This window comes from Podarcis vaucheri, assembly GCF_965113315.1.
Source record: "Podarcis vaucheri genome assembly, chromosome: 16".
Classification (NCBI taxonomy): Eukaryota; Metazoa; Chordata; class Lepidosauria; order Squamata; family Lacertidae; genus Podarcis; species Podarcis vaucheri.
The window spans coordinates 8,623,145-8,649,621 of NC_138754.1; the positions used below are offsets into that span (position 1 = coordinate 8,623,145).

The 26,477-nt window shown below is 51.5% G+C and overlaps 1 protein-coding gene across 1 annotated transcript; it reads right to left on the minus strand.

Annotated features, from left to right (window-relative positions):
* Positions 1-694: 694 nt before the first annotated feature.
* SLC39A1 (solute carrier family 39 member 1) lies at positions 695-25,248 on the minus strand. The gene is made up of 4 exons (XM_082202458.1): positions 25,107-25,248; positions 6,112-6,484; positions 4,705-4,835; positions 695-2,942 (listed from the first exon to the last, which is right to left on the minus strand). Exons 2-4 carry the CDS (start codon positions 6,308-6,310, stop codon positions 2,253-2,255), a joined length of 1,020 nt encoding a protein of 339 aa, XP_082058584.1. The 5' UTR covers positions 6,311-6,484; positions 25,107-25,248; the 3' UTR covers positions 695-2,252.
* Positions 25,249-26,477: the final 1,229 nt, after the last annotated feature.

Here is a 26,477-nt window from a genome sequence, read left to right on the forward strand (position 1 = left end):
AGGAGGGAGCGGGAGAGAAGCGGGGGGGGGAGCTGGGCTGCTGGCTCCTCCGCCGCCTGCCGCCGCCCCGAGGGCTCGCCCGCCTGCTTGTCCGCAGCGGCGCCCCAGAGGATCCCTTCGCCGAGGCGGCTCCTTAGCTCCTCAGCATCCCTCCTCCTCTTCCTCCTTCTTCTCCTCCTCCCGCATCCCGGCGGCAGCGTCGCGCGGCGCTCCTGGGGGCGGGACTTGGCGCGAGCGGAGGGAGGGAGGGAGGGAGAAGCAGCAGCAACAGCAGCAACACAACAGCAGGCGGCCGCCTTCGCCAGCCAGCCAACCAAAGCAACCAACCAGGCAGCAGCCCCGCGACCTAGAAACAGCCTCGGAACTCTCCGCCCCGGGGATGCGGGGGAGAGCCGAGCCCAATTGCGATGGTGCACAAGAGCGCTTACTGCGGGCAACGGGAAGGGCTATATATATCCAGCTGTTAAAGGTGTCATGGGCTTTGAAGACACTCGAACTCGAACCGGCCCTTTGAGGGTGACCAAACTGATGATGCGGCCCCCCGATGAATTTGAGTTTGACACCCCTGATCTAGAAGGTCAAAGATTCCTCATCCCTGATTAACAGAACAAGATTCACAGACACACAACCAACGTTCTGCACTTTGGCCTGGCAAAATGCTTCTACGCAACTCAAGAATACAGACACCAGCAGGTTGTTCCTAAAACATGTCAGTTTAATGAAAGATACCTCCTAGATGATTCTCTCTGTATCAAGCAAGCTTACAGCAGATTCATGAACACAGCTATTTTACATTGTCTCTCTCAGCCTCACATGCTTCAATGGAAGAGGATCATTTCCCCCAATAAAAGCTGCGTCTGCATCCATTGATCCACAACACCGGTTTTGTGCAACTTTCACTTGAGCAAAACCCACAGAATTACCCCACCCCGGGCAGGTGAGAAAAAAACCTTTGGCACTTAAGACAGGGAATGCAAGAATTCCCCCCCACACACACACACACACACAAAACCCCCAAAGGGGGCCTTGTAATGTTCCCCCCAAAGTGCTTGGGCTGGTCAAGAAAAGGAGGCAACCAAAATTTAAAAGTGTTTGACTCACTCAACCCAACCAACCACACGGTACAAAACACATACACACAAACACACACACACGGTTGGTGAGCCCTTTTGAAACAGTCAAGGCACCAACATTTTAAGGCAAGACGGTTAACGAGCTGTGGAGATGGCAGAGAAGTATTTTGGCACCAGAAACCAGTTTGTTGTGTGTTGTTTTTTTAAAAAAGCACAAACGAGAGACCCCGTGCCACACATGCTGATTTGTAAAACATGGCAAACGGTTTTGTACAAGAGCCCTGGGTACACCACTTTGCGATATCAACCACACCGGAGGGGGTGTGGTTGTGCAAGGAAACACATAAGGAGGGGTGGTGACAACTCGGTTGCACGAAAGACCATGCGACCAGCCGGTGCAACGATATTCCAATCGCACAAGCGGTTGTGTTGTGATTCCTCCAGGGTGCAGCATCCGAACTCTCCTCTCTGCTGCCACATGCAGAGGGCGACAGATACAGCCCGACTTCCTGTTTCAGAGACCTGCTTAATTGTTAAAACCCGGGGAAGGATTGTCAAGCCACCCCACATGCCAAATTTGGCTACGGTTTTATTTTCATAGCTACGTACTCACAAGAGGGCATAAGCACTTAACACCCCACCAAACACTCTGACCTTGCGCCCAACAGCACAGGCGCCCCAGGCAAGCAGGCCTAGAGCACAGCTAGGCCCAAAGGGCACCTGAGATTGTGGAAACAGCCAGAGTGCAGGTCTAAAACAGCGTTCCTATTTTGAGAGGAAGAGGGTAGAATCTTTAAAAAGGAGATAAGCCTGTTTATCCCAAGTTTTGGACTTGGGTTCTAACATATAGGAACCCCACCAGCAGGGGGAAATCAACAGAGTAGGATGAATGCCTGGAGGGGATAACAAAACAAAACAAGTCTTGTGGGGTTTTCCCCAGGAATAGCGTTTGTGTGTTGTCGCCCTCTCCTTCCATGTCACTGGACTGTCTCTGTTTTCTGCTATTTTGGGGAGATCTTTGAAAATTATTGCTTGCCTGCCTTGGGTTCAGCCTCCTCCCTCGAGTTTCTGAAAGTCAAAGCCGTGTGCGGTTTGGATCCAAAGGGATCCCTGAGTGAGTTTAGGACACAGATCGAGGGCATCTCTTCGCCCACCCACAACCCACGCTCATCCTCCTCCTCAGATCTTGATGAACAGGATGCTGGTGACGAGTGCGAAACCTGCCAGGAGAACGATGACTTTGAGGATGCGCTGCTCGGACGAGTTGAGCTCGTGGGGCAGGATCTCTAGAAAGGTGATGTACACAAAGGTGCCGGTGGCCAGGCCCTCGAGGACGCAGCGCGACAGCTGGTGGAGGGCCGCCAGGGGGGTCTCTGTCAGCACCACGCCCAGCCCTATGCCAAGGGGGGACATGATGGCGAAGAGGACGAGGCAGGCCGCCACCACGCGGGGGCGCAGCCGCCCCTGCAAGAGCTTGAGGCTGAGGCTGAAGGCGATGACGCCCTTGTGGATCAGCAGGGCTAGGCAGATCTCCAGGGCTTGGGACCCCTCCTCCTGCAGCCCCACGGCCAGACCCTCGAAGACGGAATGCAGCGAGAGGGCCAGGAGGAGGACCACCGAGCGGATGGCCGAGTGGGCGTTGAAGTCCACGTGGACGTGGGGGCGGTCCCGGCCGTGCTGGTGCTCCAGTGGCCCGTCGGGCCAGCTCTGGTCCTGGATGGAGGCGGAGGGGTTTGCGGCCGCGCCAAGGAGGGCCTGGGTCTCTTCCAGGGATCCCACCGGGTCTTTGTAGGCCAGGACGATCTGCTCCAGGACCAGGACTAGGAAGAAGCCCATGGCCAAGATGAACTCCTGCAGGGGGAAATGGAGCTGCGGGAAGGAAGGGGAAATGTGTGAGCACAGCGTCAGAGGCAGAGGTTTGTTAAGGTAAAGGGTAAAGGGATCCCTGACCATTAGGTCCAGTCGCGGATGACTCTGGGGTTGCGGCACTCAACTCGCTTTATTGGCCGAGGGAGCCGGCGTACAGCTTCTGGGTCATGTGGCCAGCAAGACTAAGCCGCTTCTGGCGAACCAGAGCAGCGCACGGAAACACCGTTTACCTTCCCACCAGAGTGGTGCCTATTTATCTACTTGCACTTTGATGTGCTTTCAAACTGCTAGGTGGGCAGGAGCAGGGACTGAGCAACGGGAGCTCACCCTGTCGCGGGGATTCGAACCGTCGACCTTCTGATCGGCAAGTCCTAGGCACTGTGGTTTAACCCACAGCGCCACCCGCGTCCCTTTTGTTATGGGTCCATAAATAGGTCCATAAATAGCTAGAGGTCCCAGGCCCTAAGGAAGTTAAGATTAGCCTCAACCAGAGCCAGGGCCCTTTCAGCACTGGCTCCGGCCTGGTGGAACGCTCTGTCTCATGAGACCAGGGCCCTGCAAGATTTGATTTCTTTCCGCAGGGCCTGTAAGACAGAGTTGTTCTGCCTGGCCTTTGGCTTGGAGTCAGTTTGATTCCCTCCCCCTCTTTCTTTTTTCCTTTCTCCTCCTGTGAATAGGCTGCATCTTAATGTTTTAATGTTGTACTTTAATCTTGTTTTTTTTTAAGTTGTATTTTAATCAACTTGTTTTTATTATTGGTTGTTAGCTGCCTTGAGCCCGGTCTTGGCTGGGGAGGGAGGGGTATAAATAAAATTTATTATTATTATTATTATTATTATTATTATTATTATTATTAGGGACACTTTCACGCCAAACATTTAAAGCACAGCTATAACTTGCAGTGCCCTAAAATAAAATGTGATGAAAATGATGTATAGATGGTATCTAACACCAACTAAAGGGGGACATGGGTGGCGCTGTGGTCTAAACCACTGAACCTAGTGTTTCTGCCAGCTCTCAGGAGGATGCCACTGCCATTCCAACAGAAAGAGGGAGGGATTCACGGCGAGTTCCAGCACCTCTTTTTCTAGAAAAATAGCACTGTAAATCAATATATTGCGATGTTTAGCTGGCGATATGAAGTTGAAAACCAGGTATTGCCCAGCCGTAATGAACAGTAAATGACTCCGTGGTTTTGATGATTAAACGCAACATACCGTATTTTTTGCTCCATAGGATGCACCTTGCTTTAGAGGGGGAGAACAAGGGGGAAAAATTCTTCCCCTCTCTGCTCAACGCCCCTTCAGCGAAGCGGCAGGAGAAACGGAGCCCCTTCCATTTCTTCTCCCGCTTCGCTGAAGGCTCTGGAGGCTTCAGGCAGCTATCCCTGAAGCCTTCAGAGCACAGCGCGAGTTTCCGCTGCGCTCCGCAGGCTTCAGGTTCCTTTCGCTGAAGCCAGGAGAGTTCTATCCCTGAAACCTGGAGAGCGAGAGGGGTTGGTGCGCACCGACCCCTCTCGTTCTCCAGGCTTCAGCGAAAGCAACGCGAAGCCTCCGGAGCGCGGAGGGAGCGCTCCCTCTGCGCTTCGGAGGCTTCGCGTTGCTATCACTGAAGCCAAGGAGCCCGCATTCACTCCATAAGACGCACCCACATTTCCCCTTAATTTTTGGAGGGGGAAAGTGCGTCCTATAGAGCGAAAAATACGGTAAATCCTTCTCATAATAGATAAATAACTGGTGGCAAAATCTGGGCCTTCGCTCACCGTGACTCTCAAGTTGTTGAAGGCCTCATTAATACCGGCAAGGTAATCAGGGATCAAGTCCAGGAGACACGTAGCCAGGAAGACACCTCCAGCAAAACAGCTCACCAAGCTTAAAGCCTTCCTTCGGGAATCTGTTGGGAGAGCAAGAAGCGTCAGAGCAGGAAAGAGGAGAGAGGAAAAGATGGGGTGAGAGGGCAAGTGGGAAGAATAATATTTTAGTGCTGGTCTGAAATCGCCAAGCCTAACCTTGCTTCATATCGGGCTACGGAAAGCCGCAATCGACAGCTATCTGACAAGGCCACATCTTGCGTTATGCTTTTAAAACAGTGTCAGGAGACGCTTAATCTCAGGGTCATGGATCCAAGCCCCATGCTGGGACAAAAAGATTCCTAAATTGCAGGGGGCTTGACTAGATTCCCCTACAAATCTATGATGGCTTCCCCAAAGAATCTTGGGAAGCGTAGTTTGTTAAGGGGGAGCCAATAGAAGACACCCCCAATTCCCCACCCAGAGCTACAGGTCCAAGTTCCCTGGTGAAGTGGGATCGATTGTGAAACCGCTGTGGGAAGTGTCGCTCTGTAAGGGGAATAAGGAAGTTTCCTAAGTACTCTCGGCACCCTTAACAAACCACACTTCCCAGGGTTCTTCAGAGGGAGCCAAGAATGTTGACTATGCGGCCTAAGACCCATGTACCTACGGGACCGCCTCTCCTGGTATGCCCCGCAGAGGACCTTAAGGTCCACAAATGACAACACTTTGTGAGGTCCCAAGTCGCAAGGTGGTTACATTGGTCTCAACTAAGGCCAGGGCCTTTTCAGTACTGGCCCCAACTTGGTGGAACGCTCTGTCACAAGAGACTAGGGCCCTGCGGGACTTGACATCTTTCCACAGGGCCTGCAAGACAGAGCTGTTCCGCCTGGCCTTTGATTTGGACTCAGTCTGACCCTTATTTCCCTCCCCTTATGGTCTTGATTTATCGGCTACTTTTAAAAAGAGTCTGCATTTTAACCTGTACAGTGGTACCTCGGGTTAAGTACTTAATTTGTTCCGGAGGTCCGTTCTTAACCTGAAACTGTTCTTAACCTGAAGCACCACTTTAGCTAATGGGGCCTCCTGCTGCTGCCGCGCCGCCGGAGCATGATTTCTGCTCTTATCCTGAAGCAAAGTTCTTAACCAGAAGCACTATTTCTGCGTTAGCAGAGTCTGTAACCTGAAGTGTATGTAACCTGAAGCATATGTAACCCGAGGTACCACTGTATTTTAAATTGTTTGGGTGTTTTTTTTTCCTTTTCCCCTATTATGTTTTTACTGTGATTTTATTGGTGTTAGCCGCCCTGAGCCTGGTTCTGGCTGGGGAGGGCACTGTATAAATAAAAATTAATTATTATTATTTCGCTATTCTTTTACCTGACGAGCTGGTTGTGGCTCCCGGCCGCCGGAAGACCCATAGAGGAAGGAACCCACACAAGAGGGTCACCACCAGCAGCAGAGCCAAAGAGCCGAGCTTCACCTCCAAACCCGTGGCAGAGCGAAGAGCCACCACGTGGGCATAAGGCTCCCACACCATCTCTTCCAGCTGCGTCTCGGGCCTCAACTCGGCAGCCATCGCTCCGGTACAGGGTTTCTTGGCCAAGTCCAGGCTGAGCCCACAAAGCCCCGTAACCTTGTGCTTAACAGCCGTGAAACTCAGCGGAGGATTCCCCTCAAACTGCCACCATCCTCTTCATTCCCTGTCGGTTTTGGGGCACCCCGAGGGATTAGGGTCCAGAAGGTGTTCGTCCTGCAAGGAGGAAGAAAAGAGAGTGAAGGGGCGCTAGGAACCAAAGTGAACAGGGAGCGAAGGCATTGGCAGGGGGGGGAAGCATTTTCAAGGGGCACCAGCAGGCAACCCAAACGCTCATTTTCAAAGCCATTGCTGTTGTTGTATTAGAACAACAAACCCGTGTGTTGCAAGCTTAACACCGTATACCCAGGGGTTTGAGACTGCAAAAGGCACCTACTTTGTTTAACAACGATACTGAATTTAAACAGAAAGGGATTGCTATTCTCAACAAATGTTCTTTTGATTGACAGACGTGTGTTCAATTGATTTCAAATGTATTAGAGAATTTACAAGTGCACACAATTTGTTTTTGTTACTAATGTAACTTTGCCCTCGGGTGGGAAAAATATTGCGCCCGGGAAAGGGAAGTGGGAGTCAACAGACACTCAAGGAATAGTTTCGGAGGAAAGGCTTTTATTTCTACCATCCATGAACTGGTAGAAGGAGCAAGTGTGATAAGTCACAAAAAGCATGCACGAAGTTCACAATCATGTGCGCAAGCATATATACCCCTTTCCAGTTCCCTCCTCCTTTCTCCTCCTTCCAGAGTCCTGCCCCATGAGTTCCTCTGAGCATGAACAGAAAGCTGTCTTGGGACTATTGGACTCTTGGCAGGAAAGGGGGGAATGAGAAGCCGAGGGGATGAGTCGAGGAGCCCTGGTAGTTCAGCATGTCCAAGATGTTGCAACCGAATGAGATAAGATTCATTTCCCAGGCCTGCTATGAACAGAGCCTATTCATTAGCCTTTAAAAGTAACATTTTGCCTTTTGCCACAGCATCTTGTGAGAAAAGCAGAGAAGAGCAGAGAAAAGCTGTTTTGGATTTTTAAAAGACAAAAGGAGTTTTGGACAGTTTTTGAGGCCTGGTTGATTATTGAAGCCTGGGGTGATTTCACAGACAGGATTTGGGTATTCTGTCCCTTCACTAAATCATGTACAGTGGTGCCTCGCAAGACAAAATTAATTCGTTCTGCGAGTTTTTTCGTCTAGCGAATTTTTCGTCTTGCGAAGCATGGTGTCGGAAAAGTTTTGGAAAAGCTTCAAAAATCGCCAAAAACCTCAAAAAAGGCTACCACACTTCTATGAGTTGCTCCTCGAAGTCGCAACTGTATTAACGGTGTTAAAAAAAAGGAAACAAACTTGCAAAAAGCGCAAGACGTTTTCGTCTTACGAAGCAAGCCCATAGGGAAATTCGTCTTGCGAAGCAGCTCAAAAACCGCAAAACCCTTTCGTCTAGCGAGTTTTTCGTCTTGCTAGGCATTCGTCTTGCGGGGCACCACTGTATATTATGCACTAAAAATTACAGTGCTATCTGGTATACTGGTCTGCGTGTTGCTTGTATTGTTTGTTTGTATTAGAAGCATAGCTGTCAACGTTTCCCTTTTTTAAAGGGAAATCCCCTTATTCCGAATAGGATTCCTTTACATTAAGATGCAGCCTCATTTCAGTAGAAAATCAAATCAAAAACTTTTGGGGGATGAAAACGTCAAATCTTCACCAAGGCCCGCTATCCAGACTGGTCCTACGTGGGCCAGAAAAAAAGCCAAATAGGAGTCCCATTTAATAATATTATTATGATTAATTATCCACACTTCACCCAAAGGGGCCAGGGTGGGTCGCAACAGTTAAAACGCAAAGTGAAAACAGTTCAAAACAGAGATACTCAAACTTTTGGGTTCACTGCTCCCCTCGGTTCCACAAACACACAAAAAGCATTATTCAGAATATCGGTTTCCACAACGCACTAAGGAAGATAATAGCACAACAAAACTGGAAACAGGAACTATTAATTGCACAATTACTCAAAATCCAGTTACAACTATTTTGTTTATTCTGATGATCCAGTGATGGCAGCTTTTCGAGGTTTGATATCCTTGGCATCTCTAGCTGCCCCCCCCCCCGCATCCCCCTTGCCTCTTAGCACACACACACACACACACACACACACACACACACACACCCTGGTAATCCCACCACTGGTTTAAAACAACGTACGACACAGAAACAAGGTGGGTCCTAAAAATAGGAGCTGTGTGGTGTGTCAACCAAAGTTTGATTTCCTCCCCACTCCAGGAGCATCGCAGGCACAGAGGAAAGCGGCCTTGCACCAAGTCAGGCCATGGTTCTATCTAGCTCAGTACTGCCTACACGGACAGGCAGCAGCTCTCCAGGGGTTCAGGCAACGGGACATTTTTTTTTAAAAGGAAAAAAGTGGAGAGGATTTTAGAGGGGCACAAAAATCATTTGACCTCATGGCATTGTTGCAAGGCAGTCAATTATATAAATAATTTTATATATCTATACAGTGGTACCTCAGGTTAAGTACTTAATTCGTTCCGGAGGTCCATTCTTAACCTGAAACTGTTCTTAACCTGAAGTACCACTTTAGCTAATAGGGCCTCCCGCTGCTGCCACACGATTTCTGTTCTCATCCTGAAGCAAAGTTCTTAACCTGAAGCACTATTTCCGGGTTAGCGGAGTCTGTAACCTGAAGCGTTTGTAACCTGAAGCGTATGTAACCCAAGGTACCACTGTATATCTATCTATCTACAGTGGTGCCTCGCAAGACGAAATTAATTCGTTCCGCAATTCTCTTCGTCTTGCGGTTTTTTCGTCTTGCGATGCACGGTTTCCCATAGGAATGCATTGAAAATCAATTAATGCGTTCCTAGGGAAACCACCTTCAGGCCAGGTCCGGGGACAGTCTGTCCCCGGACCTCTTCTGAAGGCTGGGGGGGGGACAAGGGCTTTTCTTCCCACCCCCAGCATTTTAAAAAACCCTGGGACAGCGGAGGACTTCTCCGCTGTGCGGGGCGATCTTAAAATGCTGGCGGGCGGCATTTTAAAATCGCTCCGGACAGCGGAGGACTTCTTCGCTGTCCGGGGCGATTTAAAAGCCCCTGGGAAGGCAGGCAGGGGGGACAAAGACTTTCGCCCCCTGCCCGCCTTCAGAAGGTGTCCCCGCGCCCCCCCCCGCCCCACTTCGGAACAGCTTTCCGAAGTGGGGCGGCGGGGCCAGGTGTCCCCGCCCCCCCTCCCCACTTCGGAACAGCTTTCCGAAGTGGGGCGGCGGGGGCAGGTGTTCCCGCCCCCCCTCCCCACTTCGGAACAGCTTTCCGAAGTGGGGCGGCGGGGGCAGGTGTCCCCGCCCCACCTCCCCACTTCGGAACAGCTTTCCGAAGTGGGGCGGCGGGGCCAGGTGTCCCCGACCCCCCTCCCCACTTCGGAAGAGCTTTCCGAAGTGGGGCGGCGGGGGCAGGTGTCCCCGCCCCCCCTCCCCACTTCGGAACAGCTTTCCGAAGTGGGGCGGCGGGGGCAGGTGTTCCCGCCCCCCCTCCCCACTTCGGAACAGCTTTCCGAAGTGGGGCGGCGGGGGCAGGTGTCCCCGACCCCCCTCCCCACTTCGGAAGAGCTTTCCGAAGTGGGGCGGCGGGGGCAGGTGTCCCCGCCCCCCCTCCCCACTTCGGAACAGCTTTCCGAAGTGGGGCGGCGGGGGCAGGTGTTCCCGCCCCCCCTCCCCACTTCGGAACAGCTTTCCGAAGTGGGGCGGCGGGGGCAGGTGTCCCCGCCCCACCTCCCCACTTCGGAACAGCTTTCCGAAGTGGGGCGGCGGGGCCAGGTGTCCCCGCCCCACCTCCCCACTTCGGAACAGCTTTCCGAAGTGGGGCGGCGGGGCCAGGTGTCCCCGCCCCCCCCGCCCCACTTCGGAACAGCTTTCCGAAGTGGGGCGGCGGGGCCAGGTGTCCCCGCCCCCCCTCCCCACTTCGGAACAGGTCCTGGACCTCTTCTGAAGGCTGGCGGGGGCGAAAGTCTTTGCTCCCCCCGTCTGCCTTCAAAAGCTGTCCGGCCCAGGCTTCCCGGACCTTTCCGCCAGCAGCGGCAGCGCTGCCGCTGCTGGCGGAGACTTGCCGGCATGCCGAAGCCTGCGCGCAGCGCGCCCAGGCTTCGCGGATCTCTCTGCCAGCAGCGGCAGCGCTGCCCCTGCTGGCGGAGACTTGCCGGCATGCAGAAGCCTGCGCGCTGCCCCTGCTGGCGGAGACTTGCCGGCATGCAGAAGCCTGCGCGCAGCGCGCCCAGGCTTCGCGGATCTCTCCTGCCTTCAAAAGCCGTCCGGGATAGCAGGAAGCGCTTCCCTGCTATCCCGGACTGCTTTTAAAATGCTGGCGCTGGGGAGCAAAGCCTTTTGGCCCCCGTAAGCCTTCCTGGACCTCTTCTGAAGGCCGGAGGGGGGGGAAAGGCTTTGCTCCCCACCGCTAGCATTTAAAAGAGGTCCCCGGAGATTTCCCTATGGGCTTTCGTCTTGCGAAGCAAGCCCATAGGGAAATTCGTTTTACGAAGCGCCTCGAAAACGGAAAACCCTTTCGTCTAGCGGGTTTTCCGTCTTGCGAGGCGTTCGTCTTGCGGGGTACCACTGTATCTATATCTATCTCTCTATCTATCTACACACACGTTTATGTATGTGTGTATAATTTTATACAGAAATTTTTAAATAATAAAGAAAATAATAAATAAATAGACCATTTTGGGAGGGGCTGTGGTCATGAAAAACTCACGGGGCACAAGACACGCATCTCTTTTTCATGGCCTCTTGACAGTTGAGGTTTCTATCGTTAAGGCTCACCCTATCCTTGCAATTGAGATTAAACTGTTGTCAGCGTTTGTATCTTAAACCGTGCCGAACCACCCTGGAACCTACGGGTGAAGGGCAGTTGCCAAATCAAATTCTTAATACTGTAAATATTAATAAGTCACCCCTACACTACACCAAAACAGCCCTCCGAGAGGAATTGTGTTGAGATTGTTAACCAGCACAAGACGATGGAGATACGTTCAACAAAGTCCTGCTGAAATTTATTCCCTTATTGCATTTATCTCTTTTTCTCTGAGGAGCTCAAGGTAGCCGACACGGTTCTCCCAGATCCTCATTTAACCCCCACAACAGCCCTGCGAGGTAAGCTGGGCTGAGAGGAGGCGACTGGGCCAAGCAAACCACATGGCCAACTTGGGGGAATTTGAACCCTGGTCAACTCTGTAAATCTCAAAACCAGGGGTCAGCAACCTTTTTCAGAAGGGGGCCGATCCACCGTCCCTCAGACCATGTGGTGGGCCGGCCTTTTGGGGGGGGATTTCTATGCCCCACAAATAACCCAGAGATGCATTTTAAATAAAAGGACACATTCTACTCATATCAAAACACACTGATTCCTGGACTGTCCACGGGCCAGATTTGGAAGGTGATTGGGCCGGATCCTGCCCCCGGGCCTTAGTTTGCCTACCCCTGCTCTAAGCTGTATCCTACACTTCCTTATTAGCAAAATAAAAAAATTCCTTCCAGTAGCACCTTAAAGACCAACTAAATTAGTTCTTGGTATGAGCTTTCGTGTGCATGCACACTTCTTCAGATACACTGAAACAGAAGTTGCCAGATCATTCTATATAGTGAGAAGGTGGGGAGGGGTATTACTCAGAAGGGTGGTGGGAATGGGAGATTGGCAGATAGCTGAGATGAGCCTGTTGACGACTCTTAACGACTGCAATAGGTCTTCCAGGAAAAGGCAAGGGCTCTTATCTCATTATACATGACTAAGCCATTTTTCACCTTCTCACCCCTTGCCTTTTCCTGGAAGACCTATTACAGTCGTTAAGAGACAGGCTCATCTCAGCTATCTGCCAATCTCCCATTCCCACCACCCTTCTGAGTAATACCCCTCCCCACCTTCTCACTATATAGAAGGATCTGGCAACTTCTGTTTCAGTGTATCTGAAGAAGTGTGCATGCACACGAAAGCTCATACCAAGAACTAACTTAGTTGGTCTTTAAGGTGCTACTGGAAGGAATTTTTTATTTTATTTTATTTATTATTATTATTTTATTTTGACTATGGCAGACCAACACGGCTACCTACCTGTTCCTTATTAGTAGTTGTGACCATTTAAAACAAAACAATTTTTTACTTCGTTTTCTTTTCTGTAACTCCTTAGTTGTTACTGGAATTCAAATGGAAAAAAAGAAAACAAGCCAAGCCGCAATGATGACCCCCCCCCCGCTCTAGAGTTGATCTCTGTAAAAAAATAAACCATGCTTTTAAAATTAGCCTTCGCCCACCATCAACAGGCATTCCAGGAAAGGGAATGGGATTCCCCTTCTCCTGTCCGCAAGTGGGGGGGGGGGGACACCTAGAAACTAAGAACCCAAACAACAGGGAGAGGAGGGAGAGAGACCTTTTTCCGGCCTCTCCTTGTTGCAGCTCGCACTAGAAAGGGCAGATCACGGATCAGCAGATCCTAAACCTTATTCTGGGAACTTCCTGGCCTCTGTTGCTGTGAGTGAGTCATGAGGCCGACAGATTCCGGTAATGTTTCTCCTGCCCAAACAGAGGGGGAAGAAGCAGCTTTCGGACTCAGATATCCATTGACTGCTACTGCTGCAAAAACTGCACAGCATGGGTAGGCAAACTGAGGCCCGGGGGCTGGATCCTGCCCAATTGCCTTCTAAATCTGGCCCGCGGACGGTCCGGGAATCAGCGTGTTTTTACATGAGTAGAATGTGTCCTTTTATTTAAAATGCATCTCTGGGTTATTTGTGGGGCATAGGAATTGGTTCATTTATTTATTTTTCAAAATATAGTCCAGCCCCCAACAAGGTCTGACGGACAGTGGACCGGCCCCCTGCTGAAATAGTTTGCTGACTCCTGCTGCACAGTGCCAGGACTCTGGCCGGTTCAAAAGGGATCCCGCTGCCGTCCAGTGCATTCGCATAATAATAATAATAATAATAATAATAATAATAATAATTGTCAGAGCTGCTACCAGGTCCCGGCTCACATAGGACCACGCCACACAGCGTCCACTTTATAAGAGTCTTTATTGAGTTACAGGGTTCATTTCCGAACTGCGGCGTGCAGCTCTACGCCTTCTGCTCTAGGTCGGCGAAGACCCGTCTGAGTCTCCGCCTCTTGCACACCAGCTTAATACCCTAGCCCTGCTCCACCTCCTACGTCTCTCTCTACGTCTCTGGGTCCCTCTGCCCCCCTGGGTCTCCTCCCTCCTTGACTCTTCCGAGGCTGAAGACCCCCCGGACCCTTCTGCCTCCTTGCGGCGGGCTTTGGGACCCGGCTCACTCTCCGGGCTGCTCACTGCGCCAGCTTCCTCTGCATTTGAACTTGGCGCGCGCGCCCAACCCTCTACCTTCCTCTTAACCGTTTCCTCGCTCCCTGAGGTGGGCGTGACTGGTCCTGACTCATGTCCTCCCTCCTGCTGAGAGCCTCCGGAACCTGATGCCTGGTCCCCTTTCACCCCGCTGCTCCCAGCTGGGCACGTTGGTCCCGATTTCCAGCTGCTGCTCTCTGATTCCTCTCTGGCCCCTTCTTCCTGGGGAGTTCCCCTTTCCCCCCCCCCTTGTTCTGACCACTGGGGCTCCTTTCTGGGAATCCTCTGACTCACTGGAAAGGCTCGGGGATCTCGGGTCATCATCATCACTCATCCTTCCTTCATCTTCCTCCCCCTCGCTCTCTGTTTCCTCCCTTTCCTGCGTCTCTGCTCCTGAACCCCTGACATCCATCCCCCCCTCGAAGCCCCCCCTTCCCCCCTCCCCTCTCTCCGGTGTGGGTGCTGGGTGCTCCATCGTCATGGGAGTGAATGCCGGATACAGTTCGCTCCCCGTGGTTGGCCGCCAACTGAAGACCTCCGGTTCTCTCTCCTCGTGTTCGTCGACGCTGCTCAGCTCCACTTCCATTTCTGTGCCGCCGTGCTCGAACCCAAGCTCCTCCCCGAACACGTCCCTGTCAGTCTCTGCGGCGGTCGCCCTGGGGTCCGCGGCTCGCTCTGGCATCCTCAGCCACTTCGTGCGCCACTGCTCCTCCGGTCGATCGACCCACCAATCCGCGGTGTCCGATGCCGATCCCGTGGGTGGCCCTTCCGGGGAACGTGTGCTCTGTGCGGGTTCCCCGTCCGAGTCAAAGCCCTGGAACGTGCTGGAGGAAAGTGTGGGCGTGAACAGCCAGTCGTCGAAAAAGCCTGCTGGCATGGGTCTGTGCGGGAAAAGGGCATGAAACTCGTCCTTGAGCAGGGGTTCCTCCAAAGCGTAGTCTGGCACCCAGCTATTAGCACTGGCCCGGGTGCCCTCTCTGGCTAGGAGATATTCTACTCCTTCTTCTCCCCATCTGGAGTCCAAAATCTCCGTGACTTCGTTGATGGGGTCCTGTGGTGTCAACCTCCCCGTCTCTGTCCTCTCCCGGAACGGACCCGGTGCCGTTCCTGGCTCCTGGAATCTGTGAGGTGCCCTGTAGGGAGTGAGCACCGACCTGTGGAACACCGGATGCATTCTGGAACCCTCCGGCAGCGCCAGCCTGAAAGCTACCGGGTTGATCTGTGCTTCGACCTGGTAGGGACCGAGTTGCTTGTGCCCCAACTTCTTCTTGGCTAACGATCTGGTCGGCACTGCGTGGGCTGCCAACCAGACCCAGTCCCCCACTCGGATCTCTTCACCAACCCGCCTGTGCTTGTCAGCTTGCACCTTGTATGCGTGCTTAGCTAGCTCCAGCTGCCGTCGGAGTTGATCGTGGACCTCCTGCAGCTCCGACGCGAAAGCGTCCGCCGTCTGCAGTTCCCCTTCCCCTACTCTTTCCAGTCCCGGGAAGGTTCTGGGATGTCTCCCGTTGTTGGCGAAGAACGGCGTCACTCCTGTGGACACGTGCTTCGTGTTGTTGTAGGCGAACTCGGCGAGCGGCAGGTAATCCACCCACGTCGCAGGCTGTTGATTGGCGTAGCATCTCAGGTATTGCTGCATGATGGCATTGACCCTCTCCGCTTGCCCGTTGGTCTGCGGGTGTCTCGCTGAGGCCAGGTTGATCTTGACGTTCAGGAAACCCATCAGCCTCTGCCAGAAATTTGAGATGAACTGGCGCCCGCGGTCGGACAGTATAGACCGTGGCAGACCATGCACTTTGAACACGTGATCTATGAACAGTTTGGCGGTCTGTTCCGCCGTGGCCACCTTCGCACACGGAATGAAATGTGCCATCTTGGTGAACAAGTCCACCACCACTAGTACCGCTGTCTTGCCTCTCGAGCTGGGTAGATCCGTGACAAAGTCCAGGGCCACCCTCTCCCATGGTTCAAACGGTGTTTGCAGCGGTTCCAGCAGTCCCGCCGGCAGTTTGTGCACCGGCTTGGCCCTCTGGCAGGTGTCGCACCTCGCGACGTAGTCCGCGACTTCCCCTCTCAGTCTGGGCCACCAGAAGTCTCTTGCGACTAATTCCACCGTTTTTTCAGTGCCAAAGTGTCCGGCCGTGGGTGCGTCGTGCAACTGTTGCAGTACCTTGGCGCGAAGGTCGTCTCCCGGCACGTAGATGGCCCCTTTACGTATGAGCAAGCCGTCTCGTACCTGGAACTCGTCGCTCTTCGCCGTGCCCCTTTGCACCTCTGCCATCTTCGCTTGCGCGAATGAGTCGTCCTGCAACGCACGCCGCACTGCATCCAGGTCTACTGCAGCTGATGCGCACGCCCACGCTGTTGGCGCGAAGATGTGCATGGCCGCCGCTGGCGTCGCCTCTTCGAGATATTGCGGCTTCCGGGATAGTGCATCCGCCATGACGTTGGTGTCGCCTGGGACGTACTCTATTCGGAAGTCGAAGTCCGCAAAGAACTCAGACCAACGTATCTGCCTCTGGTTCAGGAACTTCGCCGTGCGCCAGTGCTCCAGATTCTTGTGGTCCGTGCAGACTTGCACGGTGTGTTTGGCGCCGATCAGGAAATGCCTCCACGCCTTGAACGCTGCATGAATGGCCAGCAACTCCCTGTCCCAGATGGTGTAGTTCTGCTCCGACTTGCTGAGCTTCCTGGAGTAGAACGCTCCCGGCCTCCAGACTCCCTGCGGGTCCCGCTGCAGCAGGACAGCTCCCACAGCTCTGTCGGACGCGTCCGTTTCCACCCGCATCGGTCTGCTGGGGTCGATATGTATCAGTTGCTCTTCCGACGCGAAGAGACGTTTGAGCACTTGAAAGGACTGTTCTGCCTGCTCCGTCCAGACGAATTTCTTTTTCTTGGAGCTGAGCGTGTCCGTAATGGCCGCCGTCTGGGTTGCAAACCCCCTGATAAATTTGCGATAGAAGTTGGCAAAGCCGACAAATCGCTGGACTTCCTTCCGGTTGCGCGGGCTCTTCCAATCCAAGACCGCTCGAACCTTGGCGCTGTCCATGGCTAGCCCCTTGTCCGACAACTTGTATCCCAGGAAATCCACCTCCGTAGTGTCGAACTGGCACTTCTCCAGCTTGGCGTACAGTCTATGCTGCTTCAGCCTACTCAGCACCTCCCGAACGTCTTGGTCGTGCGCTTGCTGCGATTCAGAGAAAATCAGGATGTCATCCAGGAAGCAGACGCACTTCTTGTAGAGAAGCCCCGCCAACACGTGATGCATGAAGGCTTGAAAACAGTGGGAACCATTTTGTAATCCGAACGGCATAACTCTGTACTCGTAGGTGCCCAGAGGCGTGAACATGGCTGTCTTCCACTCATCTCCCTCCCGCATGCGGATGAGGTTGTACGCCCCTCGCAGGTCCAACTTGGTGAACACTCGTCCCTTGCGCACCGTCGCTAGGAGGTCGTCAATCCTGGGCATGGGAAAGTCAGAGGGCTTGGTCATTTTGTTCAAGAGGCGAAAATCAACTACAAGTCTTTTTTGGGGCGTGTCTTTCTTCTTCACGAAGAAAACAGGACTGCCCCCCACTGCATTGGATTCTCGGATGAAGCCACGCTCCAAATTGTGATCAATGAACTGCTTAAGCTCCTGCAGTTCGTCCTCAGACATGGAATACAGTTTCCCCTTTGGCAGCGTCGCCCCCGGTAGGAGGTCAATCTTGCAGTCATATGGTCGGTGAGGGGGTAGCTTGTCCGCCTCCTTCTCGCAGAAGACCTCCAAAAAGTCTGCGTATTTGTGGGGAACCGTGTGCAGCGTTCCCAACTGCAGTTGCGATTCTTCCTCTTCTCCCTCCCGAGTGGGCATGATGCAGTGTTCTGCGCAATAAGAAGAACCGAAGATCAGCTGTCGCTGGTACCAAGCCAGCGTCGGGCTGTGCCTGTCCAGCCAACTCATGCCCAAAACAATGGGCGTGTCCGACAGCTGGGTGACATTAAAACTGATGACTTCCCTGTGGTTACCAAGTCGCATCACCATTGGCGGTGTCTGCTTCACCACCTGCCCCCCCAGCAACTCTCTGCCATCCACTGTGATGACTTGCAGGGGCAGAGTGGCAGGCAGTAGCTGTATAGCGTGCTGCTCCACAAAATCCTGCGCTATAAAGTCAGCATTACTTCCAGAGTCTACAGAAAGTGGCACTTCTACTGTGACGCCATTGGGTAGCTGGAGTGATGCGGTGAGCTGCACTACCGGTTTGGGCGGGAGGGGGTCTGTGGGCTGCAAGATCTCTGGGGACTGCTTCACTGATACGTCTGGCTGGGCCCCAGTGCCTCTGTTTCCAGCCAGACATCTTCGTTTCCCTGCTGTGGTTCTCTGTGTTGCGTAGCTGCAGTCACTGTTGCTGAGGCTGCAGTGTGCTTGGAGTTCCTCTGGGGACACTCTTTCGCCATGTGTTGAGGGCTTTCGCAGATGTAGCACCTCCTGTTCCCTCTAGGAGGCTTAGTTTTGACTGCTCCCGGTGCAGGGGCTCTGGTAGCTGACTGAGCCCTGGCACCACCCACTTCCATAGGTTCCACCCCCCCTCCTGGTGGAGGTGTGGACTGCGCACGCGCTGCTTCCCTGGGAACGAAGGAGAAACTTCTCGCTGCTTCGCGCCCTCCACGACCTTCGTCTATGCACCATGGGCGTTCCTCCAGCCTCACCCCCACAGTCAGCGCCCGTTGGACCACCTCCTGCGTGCTCCGGGGCCTCTCCCCCCTCGCAATTTCGTCTTTAACTGCACTGCTCAGACCTTCCCAGAACAGATCTCGAACTGGAGGTGAATCTCTGTCCCATTCCAAAGCACTGACCAGTGCAAAAAAGCGGGCGTGATACTGCCGTACATTCGCCCTCCCTTGTTTCAGTCCATGTATCTCTTTTCTAGCAATGTCCACGTCTATGGTAGATAAAAAACACGCATCCATCGCCTTGATAAAGGCATCTGCACTCTGAAGCGCTGGATCTTTATCCCTCCACAAATTGCGCAGCCACGCTTTAGCATCCCCATGCAAATGGGACAGTATGAACCCCACCTTCTCTTTCTCATCTCTAAAGTCTTTTGCCAGCAGTTGCAGTGCACACATTACGTCTGCTCGAAAATTGGGGTACTGTTGTAAATCCCCATCGAAGTGAGGCACAAGACCGCCTGCTCTCCGTGCTAACCCCACGCCCTCCGGCCGGGGTCCCGGTTGCCCTTGCTTAACAAGCATTTCAAACCTGGCGTGGAGGTCTCTGTAGGCGGCTGCAGTTTCCTCCTCCCATTTCTTGGAAGCCAATACCTCTGAGGACAACTGGGTCACTGCCTCTTGCAGCGCTGAAATTCTCTGTTCTTCCGTCATCTTGCTGACTTTTGTGAGCTTGCTTACAGACACCCCTCTCCCTTCCCCAGCGGCTTCTGCTCCCGCTGCGAGGTTTCAGGTGTCCGAAGCTTTGAAGAGACGGGTCTTACTGTCAGAGCTGCTACCAGGTCCCGGCTCACATAGGACCACGCCACACAGCGTCCACTTTATAAGAGTCTTTATTGAGTTACAGGGTTCATTTCTGAACTGCGGCGTGCAGCTCTACGCCTTCTGCTCTAGGTCGGCGAAGACCCGTCTGAGTCTCCGCACACCAGCTTAATACCCTGGCCTTGCTCCACCTCCTACGTCTCTCACTACGTCTCTGGGTCCCTCTGCCCCCCTTGGTCTCCTCCCTCCTTGACTCTTCCGAGGCTGAAGACCCCCCTGAGCTTTCTGCCTCCTTGCGGCGGGCTTTGGGACCTGGCTCACTCTCCGGGCTGCTTACTGCGCCAGCTTCCTCTGCATTTGAACTTGGCGCGCGCGCCCAACCCTCTACCTTCCTCTTAACCGTTTCCTCGCTCCCTGAGGTGGGCGTGACTGGTCCTGACTCATGTCCTCCCTCCTGCTGAGAGCCTCCGGAACCTGATGCCTGGTCCCCTTTCACCCCGCTGCTCCCAGCTGGGCACGTTGGTCCCGATTTCCAGCTGCTGCTCTCTGATTCCTCTCTGGCCCCTTCTTCCTGGGGAGTTCCCCTTTCCCCCCCCCCTTGTTCTGACCACTGGGGCTCCTTTCTGGGAATCCTCTGACTCACTGGAAAGGCTCGGGGATCTCGGGTCGTCATCATCACTCATCCTTCCTTCATCTTCCTCCCCCTCGCTCTCTGTTTCCTCCCTTTCCTGCGTCTCTGCTCCTGAACCCCTGACAATAATAATAATTTATTTATACCCCACCCATCTGGCAGGGCTTCCCCAGCCACTCTGGGCAGCTTCCCACAAAATATTGAAATACAGTAATACATCAGACATTAAAAGCTTCCCTAAACAGGGCTGCCTTCAGATGTCTTTTAAAAGTCTGGCAGTAGTTGTTCTCTTTGACATCTGGTGGGAGGGCATTCCACAGGGCAGGTGCCACTACCGAGAAGGCCCTCTGCCTGGTACCCTGTAACTTGGCTTCTCACAGCGAGGGAACCACCAGAAGGCCCTCAGAGCTGGACCTCAGTGTCCGGGCTGAATGATGGGGGTGGACATTTCCCCTTACTTTTTAGGAGGAAAAAAGTGCGTCTTATGGGCCGAAAAATACAGTAAATTAATTGCATTAATTTGCAATGGCCTTAACAACTTGGGTTCAGGGTTCCTCACGGACCTGCCTAGTTCCTTATATCTCTACCTGATCTGAGTGGAGATTCGAACCCAGGTTTCTCCCAGGTTAGGCCCAGCACCCTAACCAACACATTGAAATGTTATACTTCTGGTGCTTAACTTTTTATTCTGGCAGAGATTTTAAACCATTTCTGATTTTTATGGTTAGTTTTTAAACAGGCTTGCTCATTATCGTCTTTGCTGAACATGACGTACCCCATTCAGAGGGAATTGCAATAAAGCGGGATATAAATTTTCAACATAGCATAAATAAACAAACTCCTGTTAAGTAAATAAAAAAAGTGCACTCACTAGGAAAAATACAATATTCCAAACAAGCATTATAGTAAGGGAAAATGACTTGCAAAGTGTGCATTATCAGGCAAAAATCGCATACAAAAATAGTAATAATTCAAACTAAAATGTTGATGAGTTTATATAAGGACTTAAAAATAATATCCCAAACTGAAATGGATATGTAGAGGTGTGGATTTAAGATTCGAAAAACAAATACTGAAATTGCCAGATTCACTTTTGCCTCGTCTCTTATCAGCCACCTGGCTGCACAGACCACGGTCATCAAAAGAGGAAGGGGGAAAGTTACCGTAATTCTGCCTCTAAGCCAACCTTATCAACAATCCAGATGTTTTGGACCACAATTTCCCACCATCCCTGACCATGCTTGTTGGCTGAGCTAGTAACATCTTGAACCCAGGTCTTAGCAGTCCTAGCTGGACACGCGTATCCAATTTTTGCCAGGCAGTAGTGGGAGCAGGAGCAAAAAATCATCTTTGTATACAGTGGTACCTTGGGTTAAGTACTTAGTATTTTTTGCTCTATAAGACTTTTTCCCTCCTAAAAAGTAAGGGAAAGTGTGTGTGCGTCTTATGGGGCGTATGCAGGCTGCGCAGCTATCCCAGAAGCCAGAACAGCAAAAGGGATTGCTGCTTTCACTACTCAGCTATCACTCTTGCTGTTCTGGCTTCTGAGATTCAGAAAAAAAAATTCTTGTTTTCTCCTCCAAAAACTAGGTGCGTCTTATAGAGCGAAAAATACGGTAATTCGTTCCGAAGGTCCGTTCTTAACCTGAAACTGTTCTTAACCTGAAGCACCACTTTAGCTAATGGGGCCTCCTGCTGCCGCCACGCCGCCAGAGCACAATTTCTGTTCTCATCCTGAAGCAAAATTCTTAACCCAAGGTAATATTTCTGGGTTAGCGGAGTCTGTAACCTGAAGCGTATGTAACCTGAGGCATACGTAACCCTAGGTACCACTGTATAAGCTTTATGAAGAGGCCCACAAAAGTTCCTAGTCCACAATAAAAGCCTCTTACTCTGCCTAGAGCAGCACAAAGTCACTGGTGGTCTAAATTTGAGACAGAGGAGTGGAAAAGAATTTAAAAAATAACAGTGTTTCCTGGTTTGGTCACCTGGAAGCAGTTTTCAATTCACCCCAGGTGAGAAGTCTGTTATTCGCCCGGGATCTTTCCACCTCAGGCCTCAGTGATATGAATCACAGGGATTCATATTTTGTCCAAGACTGTATGACATTCATTTTGCCAAACAAAATTTCCAAGCAAATAGGAATTCTGTGATTGGGGTAAATCTCTCCTCTTTGGGGGACTTGGATGAATTCAGTGTCTCAATTTTAATGGCAGACTCCAAAACTAAGATGATATAAAATATTAGCCATCAAAAGGAGGCCATATTTATTTACTTTGAGTCAGGATTTGAACCCTGGCCTGACACACTAACCACTACACCACTGCTGCCTCCAACTTCCATCAGCTCCAGCCTGCATGGTCCATGCTCAGGAATGACAGGATTTACAGTCCAACAATGTCTAGAGGGCTACAGATCGCCCTGTCCTTAAAGAGGAGTTCAGATTCAACGTTTCCTGCCCTTATTTATTTTTGAACTTCTTCCGATTGTTCATGGATTCCACAAAGCCCTTAAAAGGCACGACCAGTGTGCAAGTATATTGCGTTCCTCTCTCAGCCGCGGTTGTCTTGATAACCCTGGACCGCATTTAGCATTTATGGACTGTGGTCCAAATAAATGGAAACGTGATCCAAACTGGGGCAGATGATGATGATAATAATAATAATAATAATTTATTTATACCCCGCCCATCTGGCTGAGTTTTCCCAGCCACTCTGGGCGGCTCCCAATCAAATGTTAAAAACAGTACAGCATTAGATATTAAAAACTTCCCTGAACAGGCTGTCTTCAGATGTCTTTTAAAGATAAGATAGCTGCTTATTTCCTTCACATCTGAAGGGAGGGTGTTCCACAAGGCGGGTGCCACTACCGAGAAGGCCCTCTGTAACCTCACTTCTCGCAGTGAGGGAATCGCCAGAAGGCCCTCGGCGCTGGACCTCAGTGTCCGGGCTGAACAATGGGGGTGGAGACGCTCCTTCAGGTATACAGGACCGAGATCCTTTCCAACATGCCAGCCTGCATGAAGCTTGGCCAGATTCTGCCAGACGTGGGGCAGAGGTGCACAGCATTAATTCCCAGAGTGGTTTAACAATCGATCCTTCTTCAGCAAAAGCCCTTGTGGTGTAGTGGTTAGAGCAGGGGTTGGCAACCTAAGGCCCATGGGCCACAAGCGGCCCATGGGGGTCGTTTAACCGGCCCATGAACCCCCGCTGCCTGCTCAGTCCGCTCCCGTGCGCCACGCTAAACCAGCGCAGAGCAGAGCAGGGACCGCCTTTCGCGATGCTAGCCCGCTTCCCATTGGCTACAGGAAGCTCTGCAGCCAATGGGAAGCCGCGCACGCCTCCTCCAGGCCAGAAGGAGCGCCGGAAACAGCATATGCGCATGCGTGCGCACTCCGGTCCACTGCAGTGTTTGCAGGACCATGAACCGGCCGAAGCCACAAAAACTTTGCCGACCCCTGGGTTACAGCATCAGACTAGGACCAGTCACTGCCTCTCAGCCAAACCCACCTCATAGGGCTGTTGTGGGTAGTAAAGGACGAGGTGGAGAATCATGTACGCCACCTTGAACTCCTGCGGGGTGGGGGGAAAGTGGGATATAAATGCAAGAGAAATAAATTTAGAATTGTAGCTCGGGGGGGGGGGTCTCCTCTAAGCCCCCTTAAGTCAGGGTTGCCCCTAAAGAATCCTGGGAGCTGTAGTTTGTTAAGGGTGCAAAGAGTTGTTAGGAGACCTCTATTCCCTTCCCATAGTTACAATTCCCAGAGAGGTTTCACCATCAACCCCTCTTCCCAGAGAACTCTGGGAATTGTAGCTCTGTGAAGGGAGAAAGGGGGGGTGTCCTAATAACTCGCATCACCTTTAGCAAACTACAGTTCCTAAGATTTCTTGGGGAAAGCCATGACTGCTTAAAGCAGTATCAAAGTGCTTTAAATGTGCAGTATGAGTGTGACCTAAATCCTAAATTTAAAGGATTGAAATTAGTCATCTCTTCTGATTTTGGCAGGTATACCCCAAAGTCAGATAGAGCTAGATGCAAGGTAGCCTGAAGATCTCAGTATGCTTTGTGGCCAAGATTGGGCGCCGAGTGTTAGAAACTCAAGATATATAAATTAAGCGCCAAATGGCACCTTAAACCCAGATTATGGTTGCCACAACGGAATGTCTAGGCACTTTCTTTTAACATGAGTTTATTATTATTTTTCATTTCATTTTGATGCCGCTTTATATTTTAAAGAAAAAAAATCTCAAAGCCATTTTCAACACATTAAAACATCAAATACCGTGGTACCTCGGGTTGAGTACTTAATTCGTTCTGGAGGTCTGTTCTTAACCTGAAACTGTTCTTAACCTGAAGCACCACTTTAGCTCATGGGGCCTCCTGCTGCTGCCGTGCCGCCGGAGCATGATTTCTGTTCTCATCCTGAAGCAAAGTTCTTAACCCGAGGTACTAATTCTGGGTTAGCGGAGTCTGTAACCTGAGGTACCACTGTAAAACCAATCCAGAATAAAATGATCCTGGGAATAGTAGTTTACCCCTTACAGAGCTGCAATTCCTAGTACCCAGTACCCTGAACTACAGTTCACGAGGTCCTTAGGGAGAGATGGGCTTTAAGGTATGGTGTGTCTGCAGCCCAGAATACAACCATTAATGGGCCAAACATATGTCATGTCTACTAATATCAAGGGATCTACTCAACACAGGGCTAACACCAAAAACAGTGCAAGCTTTATAAGTAAGCGTTAATTGAATTTTAGACTAAAATTTGGGGTGTATACCCACTTACCTGGGAGTAAGCCCCATTGAATTCAACAGGCTTTACTTCAAAGTACAGATTTGAAGGAGAAAGGCCTGTAGCTCAAGGGTAGAGCAGACACACAAAATGTCTCAGGTCCAATCCTGGTACAGCTAGGAAAGACTCCCTGCCTAAAACCCTGGAGAACTGCTGCCAGTCCGTGTGGGCAATACTGAGCTAGATAGACCAATGCCCATATTAAGGCTACGTCCTACACTCCTATTTGGTACCATGAGGACTGGAATCTTACAATTATTTTTAAGGGAGGGGCATAGTTCTGTATGCTTGGCGTAAAGTCCTAGGTCCAACCCTTAAAATCACTCCCTCCCTGAAACCCTGGAGAGCCGCTGCCGGTCAGTGCAGACAATACTAGGCTAAATGGGACGGTGTAAGATGGGGCGATCCAGAAATCTTACACGACCCCCATCACCTACCACCCCAAAAAAATAGGAGGCCAAGGGGCAGAGACCGGTCTATAGCCCCCGAAGCCCCGCTCCTGCCCTCTCGGCCTTGATCCGCGACACCGAACTCACCTCCTCCGGCCCCGTCGCCTCCCAACTCAACACAAGCTCCGTGGGAGTCGGGACGTTCCAAAAGGCGGGGCGATGCGAACAAGAGAAGTCCCCCACCGCCAATGGGAACGTCGGGCCAGCCGGCCGTGTCACAGGAACATTCGAAAAGGCGGGGCGCAGAAGAGGAAAAGGCGCCCTGTCGGCCAATGGGAGCCCCGGTGACGCTTCTCCGATGTCTGGGCGTTCGAAAGTGGGCGAGGGGGGGCAAAGATGTCCTCTTAACCAATGGGAGCTTGAGGAAGGCGGGCAGAACCGTATGATTTGAGCCAATAAGAAGAAGGCAAGCGTTGGTTTTCAATTTCTCCCTCTCCCAGGCCTCTGCAACAAGGCTTGGTTTTGTTTTGTTTTGTTTTGTTTTGCTTTACACTCACATAAAGTAATATGCATACATTAAACAAAACAAAGTTAAATATAGTTAGATCCAGTGCTCCTCCTCAGAGTAAATCCATTGAAGCTAATGTACACGACTGACAGGCTGAATGGGTCTACTCAGCGCAGGACTATACACGTGTATATATAATCGCAATACTCAGCTATATAGACCAGATGTCATATTAAGGCAGTTTCCTATCCTCCTATTTGCTCAGTTCCATAAGGACTAGAATCTTGCAAATTCTTTTTAAGGGAAGGCTGCCAGTCAGTGTGTAGACAATACTGAGGTATATATTTCACATTTCCACTTTAAGGCGCTTTGCACTTTCAGATTAAGATAAAACAGCCATAGGCAAACTCGGTTCTCCAGGTGCTTTGGGACTACAACTCCCATCATCCCTAGCTAATAGAACCAGTGGTCAGGGATGATGGGAGTTGTAGTCCTAAAACATCTGGAGAGCCAAGTTTGCCTATGCCTGAGATAAAATAATTGGGCGGATCTGATTGATCTGGTAATGTGAAGGTTGAGCAGTTTTTATCCTTTTTGTTGTAAGACAAATAGAACAGGCTTCGTCAACCTTGGGCCCTCCAGATGTTTTGGGCTGATGGGAGTTGTAGTTCAAAACATTTGGAGAGCAAATGTTGGCAAAAGCTGGCGTAAAGTAGGAGTGGTACCTTTCCAACCAAGGCCGCATCTGCACCATACCACTTTAAACAGCCATGACTTTCTCCAGAGAATCTTGGGAATTGTAGTTTGTTAAAATGAGAGTTGTTAGGAAGCCCCCTCTTCCCCAATCAGAGCTACAGTTCCCAGAGCCCCCCGGAAAAGTGGTTGATTGTTAAACTGCACTTGAGCAGACCCACTGAAACACTCTCAACAGCCATTTGCCCAAGCTCAGGATATTTGCAATTACAACTGACTGCAATATGTTGTCTATGTGCTTATTTTCTTCCCTGTTT

Excerpts from the sequence above, each read along its gene's own strand:
- SLC39A1 (XM_082202458.1), bottom strand. The coding sequence starts at position 6,310 with ATGGCTGCCGAGTTGAGGCCCGAGACGCAGCTGGAAGAGATGGTGTGG. Across the intron at positions 4,836-6,111 it reads AGCCACAACCAGCTCGTCAG|ATTCCCGAAGGAAGGCTTTA; the intron begins GTAAAAGAATAG and ends CTCTCCCAACAG. Across the intron at positions 2,943-4,704 it reads TCAACAACTTGAGAGTCACG|CTCCATTTCCCCCTGCAGGA; the intron begins GTGAGCGAAGGC and ends TCCTTCCCGCAG.